The sequence below is a fragment of the Geospiza fortis genome, unplaced genomic scaffold, assembly GCF_000277835.1.
Source record: "Geospiza fortis unplaced genomic scaffold, GeoFor_1.0 scaffold249, whole genome shotgun sequence".
NCBI lineage: Eukaryota > Metazoa > Chordata > Aves > Passeriformes > Thraupidae > Geospiza > Geospiza fortis.
The window spans coordinates 216,593-226,110 of record NW_005054607.1 but is presented as its reverse complement, the minus strand read 5'-3'; the positions used below and the strand labels follow the sequence as shown (position 1 = coordinate 226,110).

The following is a 9,518-nucleotide window of genomic DNA, read 5'->3' as shown; positions in this document are numbered from 1 at the left end:
TAAGGTGTGAAATATGATACACAGTAAATTCATAATCTGAGATGTTTCTAGGTGGACATGCAAAATAAATGACCATTCTGTTTGTCTAGCAAAGTAACAGTAATCATGGACCTTAATTTTGGAGTACGGTCTGAAGTACTTTAATCCAGGCATGTGTTTCATAAACAGACATGATGGAATAAAAATGTTAGGAGAAATCTTTCTGTTCAGTTAAAATATTTTTTCAGGAGTTTTTGGAAGGAGAATCTTTGAATAAAGTTAAATATACATATATTGTGATGGCCCATTGACTGTAGGAGGAACTTTATTTGTAAGAAAGTTTAACATCATAATCTGTACAAAATGGGGTCTGAATAAATCTCCTATTTATTACCTGTTGGATGCCTATCCCTTCTTTTAATTATTTTCATATTTTAAATTATATTTAATTATTATTTAATTATTGGTCATAATTTTATTTATTTTGTATGGTATACTCACATATGACTGCACACACATACAGAGAAGTATTTTGCACAAGGTATTTGGTAGACAGCTGGGAATATTTTGCTAGGTTGTAGCTGAATCTGTGAGTTGGGAAACTGAAATGTCTGCATTGAGTTGCATATTTTCTGTAAAGTTCTGCATTTCTTAGAAAAGCTGGTTACAATAAAAATACATTGAATGAGGTCTTTTAGCATCTGGGATAGAAATCTCTGATTGGTTTAAGTGAAAAAAGGAGACACAGCTCCTCTGCTCTTTGCCATCTCTCTTTTGTTTCCTTAAGGGAAAAAAAAAGAGGGGGGAGATGTGAAGGGAGGCTTGCAATATCTTGTGGGGCAGGTGTTGAAAGGAAGAGGAAAGGAGAATCAGCATGCAGGCAGGTCCTTAGTTTTTCAATAGCGTGTTTTTGTGATAATGTTACATGGCAAAACCATGGAAGCAGCATCAACCAAGAAGGTGATGTACTTTTATGCCAGCACGGGTTACATTTCTTTCTAAAATAAATGTTTTATATAATCTACCTTTGCTAGTTTGTATATGACTGTGGGAAAAGAGAGGAATTTGATTTGGTAGGTGACTAAAACCCTTAGGAGAAGCTTGAAACAAAAAACAAATTTGTGTTCCAGTTTTGATGTGGGATGTGTACAATGAAATGTTTGTGACATTTTTAGATTAAGGCCAGACATACAAGAAAATCTTCACATGTTTTCAGGCTTTGACAACATGTTGAGGGCTCAGATTGTATGAGATCTCTTAAAGAGAGTACAAAAGTGAGATAAAAGTGACTGAATCAAACCTTGGAAGAAAATACTAGTAAAAGATACTAGGAGTGATATATACTGCTAGGAAATTATAATTAGGGAGATTGAGAATAGCAGAGGATTTGCTTGCTCTCTCAACACTGAATAATTCTGCTCAAAAATAAAAGATGAGCCTTTGATTTGATTAGGATAAGGTTATTCATTATCTTTACAAAAGCATCTTCAGCACAATACAATAGTAAAAAAGGACCATCAGATCTAAGCAAAAAAAAAAAAAAAAGGCAATTGGTATAAATTGCATATCTAAGCAGGAAAGGTGTGCAACAAGCAAGGAGAGAAGCCATTTTAAGTTGAAAGTTTTGGTCTTCAGTGTCTGACTCTTGATTTATGTTCTCTGCACTGCTAGATTTCAGTTTCTTCAGTAAGCTCAAGTTGTTGATTCACCCATGTCTTTGTCTAGTTTTACTCAGGCATTCTAAAGGCCGGGCTGTCTCATCACAAACAAGACCAAGCATTGACCAATGTTCCTTTCCTACTCAGTATCTTCAGGCAAACAACACCTTCAGCTGTTCCAGCTGGTACAAGACCACTGCAAAGTAGTAACACAAGATCATGCTTTGATGTTTGCTGGATATTGCTTTACACAGAGCAGCTTTCACTCAGAATCAATGAGTCTGCTCTTTGCTAGTTATGTCTAGTAAATTTTGAACTATTTCTTAAAATTACACTGCTTACAAATTATTGGAATCTGCCTGGACATCACAAGCAAAGCTGAAAAAAAGTTAGATGCACATTCAGAGTGTAGAATTTCGGGTAGGGTTGAAGACACTGGGTAATCAGCAAAATTAAATTCTTCATTTAATGTCTTTTGTGCCTTCTGAATACTGAGTTCTGTCAAAATGCCAGGACATGGACAGGACACTTCAGCATAGTGTTTGTGCCAGAAGTTTGGAGATGCTTGTCACATATGTAGACTTCCTGGATGGTTTTTTTTGATCTTTTTGTGTATGTTGAGATTCCATATTCATTTTCTCAAACACATTCATTTAAGGAAAGGATCACAGTTTCAGGGTGCTTGTGCTTCTGACCACTTCTGTTCTCTGATGCACACCCTTTTCCACTCATTCATAGTTCCTAAATATTTTAACTGCTGTGGTTACAAAATCCCTGCTTAATGAAAGCTCTAACAGGACAAGCTCATCCCTCCTGTATGCCCATGGATAGTGGCAAAGGTTTGTCATATATCTTATGGTCAATGGCTCAGCTCTAGGGGAAAACCAAAACAGATCACCAACTTGAACCCCTGATTAATAGCTTCCATAAAGACCACTAACTTGTCATTAAAGCATCCTGTCTTAGAAAAATATTCCCTGGGCATTTCGCGTTTTTAAGTTGAATTCTCCTGCTCTCTTTTCTTCTTGTCCTCTATTGAGCCCTATCTTTTAACAGTTTCTTTTGAGGCAGCTAATCAGACAGGTAAATGAACTGTTTTGTCTTCTTTTTATTTTTTCAATCAACAAGCAATATATATTTTAGAGACCGGGTTAATTATTCTGTGACAACACTTGACAACACCAGAGATAAAATGCAGCACTTTTGGCTGGAGCATGAAGCTGTCAAACTTCTTCATTCAAGTAAAGTGAACATATAAACTATTAGAGTTCTGAAATCTTTGTAACAACTGTAGTCTGTTGTTGTCCTTTTGCAGCCAATAATTACAAGGCAGTTGATTAGACAGTTGATACAGGACTAGGAGAAGGTAAACTGTGCAAGGATCATTAAACTTACTTTAAAAAGGTCTGCTGTTCAAAATAGCATCAGGCTTGTTTGTTTAAGGAGACTTCTCATAGTTACATTAGGGAGAGCAGTGCTTTTACCACTCAGACCTCTCATTAGAAATGATTGCTTACAGGTCATCTATAGGTCTCCAGCCACAGACAAAACCAAAACATTTGTTTTGTATGACATTCATTTAATTTTTAAAATGTTGGGGAAGAAAAAGGCCAGTGTAGAGTATTTTAATACTAAATGTTTCCTTGGTAAAGGAAATTTCAGCTAGGTTTCTGCTTCAGCACCAGTTGATGGTTGCTTTAGAAATTAAAAATCTTTCTCAGTATAGATATGGTTTGTATCCAAAACTCCTGTGATATACTTTTGAAATGTTTGGATTTGTTTTGAATCAGTAGTTGGACTTGTTTAAGGACAGTATTAAGATAATGGAATGCTCTAGCTTTAAGAATTGCGTTGGAAGCAAATAATTCCTACTTGTTGTACAGCTTAATGATTTTGTCTCTTCTCTAATTTGCTTTGTTAATATCATTGAAATTGGCCCTGTTACTTCAGTAATTATTTTCTGACAGACTGTGTCATCTGGGATATTTCATTTGGAAGGGCAAGGAAGGCAATTCTCCTCAAAATCATTGGACAGGGACTATTTAACAACATGACAGGTCCTCTAAGGATCATTTTCAAAAGACTTCATTTCCTCTGTCCCAGGCTGTAAATGATGATTTCTCGTTCTGATTGGGTTTTTTTGGGTTTTGATTTTTTGTTTGTTGCGGGGGTGGGGTGGTGTTTGTTTCCTTGTTTATTTCTTTGGTTTGTGTGGAAGCTTCATTATTTATAGTTTCACCTTCCTAAAAAATGTTCTAGATAGCCTGTCATAAAATAATACAATTTTTAAATTACAAGTGATTTGTGTTTGAAATAAAAGGATATCTACTTGTAGTAACTCTTAAAGTCCATTGAATGTCTCTTTCCACTCAAATGATGTAGTGGTATTTAATAGAACTGATAATAGTTTCAGGCAGCCAAGATACTTGGCTAATAAGTTCTGTTTTCATGGTTTTTTTGCTGTGAGCTATTGGTCTGGAATGTACTGAAATGTTTGTTGAATACCTAAGTTACAGTCATAACTTTATTGCTAGCAAGCACATTGAGAAGACAGTTTTCCCTCCACTGCCAGATGATATAATTACAATGGAGAAAAAGAAGGAGTATAACCCAGACTGAATAAATAAAAGCAAATTTAATGGATCATGTCTTTTTTTTTACTGTGGGTGTTATGGAATCTGCTTGTAAATGGGAAATCCAGTATTGTTACAGCTTAAGCTTCTTATACAATGACAGACTTCAAAGAAACAGGTTTTTAAAAGTATCATGATTGTCTATTACTGTCTTTGTAAGTGAAAATTTTGATAAAACAATAGAATTTTTCCCTCTTTGATTTATAACTCTGCAGTAGCCTGGCAAATCCAGATAATTCCATCATAAGTATTCTTTTACTGAGATGTGCACACTTTTTCCTTTCCCTTTTGCTTTCATTTTCCCTTCCTCTTTTTCTCTTGTTCCTTGTTCCCAAGAACATATCTCCAGAGGTGATGATTTCTTGCTAGAGTGTCAGGTAAAAGTCAGCACCTGTATGTAATTTAAAGTCAGTAAGGATTTGACTGTATCTTTTCATACTAGAAACCTGGCTCGTTCAGTTCCTGAGGCTGAAACAGTTCCTCTTTGCTACTTTTGTCAATAACTGTTTGGATAACTTTGTTACATTATACCTTGCTGAAGCCTTCTAAAACTACTTGATCTGTTATAATTGGTTTGTTTTCTCTTTTACTCTTTTCTCTTTTCTGTACAGGTGATTTCTATTCACTCCTTTCTAAGCTGCTAGGAGGAAGGAAAGAGGTTGTACATGTGCATAAGCATAACCCTACAGAAAAAGCAGAATCAGATCTTTTAGCAGAGATTGCTAATGTAGTCCAAAAGAAGGATCTTGCCAGAGAGATCACAAATCATGATGAAAGGGACAATACTATTCTTGTGAGAGACAGAAATCAGAAATTCCACAAACTAGAGTCTACCTTGAGGCCACCAGAGAACAGACATTTCTCTTTACAGCAGTCTAAACATGGTGAGGGAGGCTGGGAAAAAGAACATAAAGGAGGTGGGTTTGGGTTAATTTTATACAATAAAATGCAATGCAAGAGCTATGATCCACATTAGCAAAATCTGAAGGGAATTTCAGTGGAGGCTTGGAAGTATTTTACATGATGTTCTTCCTAATTATTGAAATGTTCTCCCTCTAATTTAAAGGTATTTCACTGGGGTCCTTTCCCCCTCCATGTGTGAAGAAAGAATGTGCACTGATGGCATAACACTAGTACTTCAGTGCAGTATTATTTTCTACTCTTATAACTTTTACTTAATGATTTTATATTAGTTATGCTAAAACAAGGTACACAACGGATATAGTAGTCACGGGAAGTGAAGAATTTAATACAAGTAACTACTGTAAAATGGTCACTGGAATAATCAATACATTTTATGAGTTTGCTGACTACCTTGATCTGTCAGATACACTATTTTATAACATTTATTGCTGTAACTCTATTAGATATTTTTCTCTCATTCAGAAAGAGTGGTAGGTAATCCTGAAAAATTCTTCAGAAGTAACATTTTCTGCATATTGATTTCAAATTGGGCTTGACTCTCCAAATATTCTTGCACAGGCAGTTTTATTGTGCTAGAAATACAATTTATTCCCTTCAGGTTTCTATGACAGCAGAAACCATGGAATTACTGTGTTTGTTTTACTTGCATTTTGGTCTCTGTGATATTGACTGTCCTTAGCCTTACTTGCTAATGTGGAAAGCCAGATAATGCAGCATGTGATGATTATCTCATAAAATAAGCTGATATGTGTGCATGAAAGCCATCTGTATCCATAAGCTGTAGCCAGACATGCCAGCTTTTATGTTGTAACCACCCAGATTGATGTTTCCAAGTACTTTTGTACACGTATATGTATCATCCATCAACCATTTGATTTTTATTTCGGCTCATAATGTTAACGTGTATTGTCTCTGCTTATAAGTCCTGTGTTTGTATTTAAAAGAAAACCAAAGATGAGGACTTGCCAATGTTACATTGTGCAATCCAGTTAAATAAGAGCCTATCAAATTACTGGCAGAGGGAGAAAAAAAAACAGGTGGAATGTTACTATATGCCTGACATATGTGTAAATCATAAGCAATTCCATAAACCTGACTGGAATTGAATGTTCGGGAAAGTAATTTGGATAGCATTTCCTCCATGTGGATAGTTTGTTCAGTTTAGACTAATAACATGTGGTGCATACAAAGAAAGAAGAAAATTCCTTTCTATTTTCACCGATCCAGAAGAGGGAATGTCAGTGAGCTGAATAAATGGCTCAGTTTTACATACCTTTTACAGCATGAATTCTAACTACAGAAAGTGTTTTCTTGGATATGTCAGTAGCCATATATTCATTTGGGGGTAATTTGTCGGCGGGGGACTAATTAAGAAATGAGCTTTCAAATTATGCAATTTTGAGGTATAGGAAAAAAGGAAACTGACATTTTCCTAATAAGTATTTTTAGAGTGGTTTTTTTGTTTGTAATACCTTTAATTACAGAATTCCTGACCTGCAGAAGCTGTCAATACCATCTTTTGGTAAAAGAACTTTGTAGCAATAAAGTATTTAAGCATATATTTGGTTTCTTTTTAGAGAACCATTTACATACTTAAAAGAAAATCTTCTATAAAAGAATTTTCCTCCTCAGGAGAAGAAGTAAAGTTGTCTTGATTTAATGAAAAATTTATCCCCTTTGTAAAACATTTACTGAATTGAATTGAAAAAATTCTCATTTGTCTTAGGGCAAGACTCTACTATTAAATTAATTTCATTTAACTGTTTAAAAATCACCAGTATTAAAATAGTTTAATATTTTCAGTCTTGCAAATATTCCAATTTTTAGCGTGTAATTGCCCTGAAATACCACGTACCTGAAATACCAAGTGACTAATAGAGTAAGTAAAGTTGTTATAAATGTTCAAACTTTATACTACTGCTCTTCCTGTACTGTGGTTAGCTTGTTACCCTACACTGGTCAATGACCTGTCAGGTTATTTAATATCACTGCAACTAGTACAGTGATATTAAATACGCTCTAGATATGTCAAAGAGTGTAATTCTCCAATTTTCAAAACTCCTTTGTGGATCACTTAATTAAATTTGTCAAGACTTAAATGAGTGCTCTGATGGCAGGGAGTGCAACATGGCTTAAAGTTCATAAAGTCAAAAGATAGAATGATCTTCCAGGAAATTCTGGATATTAAATTACAATTATGTCAGTAAATAAGGCTTTAATCTTTCACTTCTTTAGAGACTGAATTGCGTGTTCTAAATTTAGGTAATTCTTCCTTTTTTTCTTTTTTTTTAATGAAAGGAACTACTCCAAGTTGAAAATGAGAAGATCTGGTACCTAGTTTAGAGATCTCATTCACAAGAAATCTGGTGATCTTGTTTTTTCTAAGTAATCATAAATTACTTCAATGGGGAAAGTAATTTTCATTAGCCTCATATGAAACTGTTCCATGGGCCACTTACTCTTGTAGGAAAATAAGTTATAAGTCTTAGATAAAGGCAGTTTAAATTTAGTGAGTTTTTGTAAAAAGCTAGTTGCCTTGAGATAAACCTGTATAAAGGACTTGCAGAACGGACTGAAAGGAAAAAGAAAATACAATACTAATTAACAAATTTTGGAAAAATGTGATAAAATCTGAAGATTGTATTGAGGCTAGAGCTCTTGTGATTAGACTGTATGTCACTGTACATTCATTTTATTGTTTTAATCTATCAGAAATCTTTTATTCCTTTAAGTATAAACATTTTCTATTTTACAGTATGTTTCTTCTGAGAGAGAAACATAAGGACTGAGACTAAATAGAGGCAAAAATAGAGGTCCTATGTTTTGCCTTTTATTTTTTCTAGCTTTTTTAAAAAAGCTCAGAGGCCTCTGTAACATGAAACATATACAAGCTTTTTGGAGTTTACCATAAAGGGATATTGGATGAGCAAGCAAGGAAGCAGACACTCAATTTCCATTCTCTTATTCCTCTCAAAATCCAAACTTCTGTGAATATACCTGGCACTGCACCTGCTGTGATCGACTCAACTCTGCAGAAGTGTGATTATGTATAATCTTTTGGAACAGCTTTTCCTTTAGCTTGCAGCTTTTGTTCAGCTAAAATTTCTACAGGGCAGGATTTCTTGTTTTGGAAGTTTCTGATTACTGGCCTGGATACACTGCAGTTGCTGATAGCTTATAGGATTCTTTTAGGTCACCTACTCTAGCTTAGGATATCCCAGTCCAAACAGATAAAACATCTCCTAGTCTGCAGTAGCTTTTCAGCACTGGTTTCATATTTCTCTTGGATAGGTTGTAGAGAATGATTTTCCCTCCACTTCATTCCTGTTGTTCCTCTTCAGACTACAACTCCTCCAAGTGAAATGCAAGGGGAGGGTATTATCAGGACAGATGGGTTGCACAGGTGGCTTAAAGATGTTATGCATGGTTTCCCATTAATTTTGCCTTTCACTGGAAAATCACGTCCAGGTGAAGGTGTACCCTCTCAGACTCCTTGGGTGCTGTGTTCTAAGGTCTGTGATCTGCCTTCTTTCAAAGCAGGATGCCCTGACGCTTTGTGAATTTGGAAATCTTTTTCACCTGCCTAGATGGTATGCCAGTGGCTGGTGTTTAGGATCAGAGCAGAACTCACAAACTTTACGTGAACTGAAAATTGCAAAGTAAAGTCTGGTTGCTTTCAAACACACTGACTATTAGTGAAGTAGCTCCAGTTTCACATAACTTCAAAGAAATTGCTTCATATTTGCCATCAGTTTGGCTGTTTATGACTATATGCTAATTATGCATTGTAGAAATACCTGAATTATGCTCAACAAATCAATTTCTGAAAGGAAGCAGTGGTGGATTTCCTAACATGTAGAACATACTTTAGAATTTTTTGGTTTTTATTTCTTTCTATTTTGTCAGAATTAGTGAGATCTCTTTTGCTGTTACATTTTTTATTTTTGATAATCTAGTTCATTTGTCTCTTAATACACTGCTAGAGCCGCACAAGAGCAATCTCTTCCCAATAGTATTTAAGTAGGTGGTCTGTGAGAAATTAATCCTTGCAGTCAACTTTCCACCACTTTTCAAATATTGAACAGTTTGCAGCCTTTATCCTTGTCAGTCTGCTTTTACGTAAGAGAGATTGAAGGGACCCTACTTTTATCTTTTTAATGTTAATCTCTAAAACTAAATTTCTCTCCCTTAGTTGAGTGGTACAGTTTAAGACAAGTACAAGAAGTCTTTTTTTCTTACTGTTAAAAGCTTTAATAGAAAAAAAACCCCATGATTCACCTTCCACGTTTCATTTAGTGATTCATGGTATTTATATTTATATATG

At 35.0% G+C, this 9,518-nt stretch overlaps 1 protein-coding gene across 4 annotated transcripts in view; it reads left to right on the top strand.

Annotated features, from left to right (window-relative positions):
• The window catches only part of PAM (peptidylglycine alpha-amidating monooxygenase), a 71,282-nt gene that overhangs the window by 43,000 nt on the left and 18,764 nt on the right, over positions 1 to 9,518 (top strand). For 2 of the 4 annotated variants that reach the window (XM_031064592.1, XM_031064593.1), the window contains exon 16: positions 4,882 to 5,187. The exons of the other annotated variants lie outside the window; for them this stretch is intronic. In XM_031064592.1, coding sequence (XP_030920452.1) covers positions 4,882 to 5,187 — 306 coding nt within the window. The remainder of the gene's footprint in view (positions 1 to 4,881; positions 5,188 to 9,518) is intronic. 4 annotated transcript variants of the gene reach the window in all.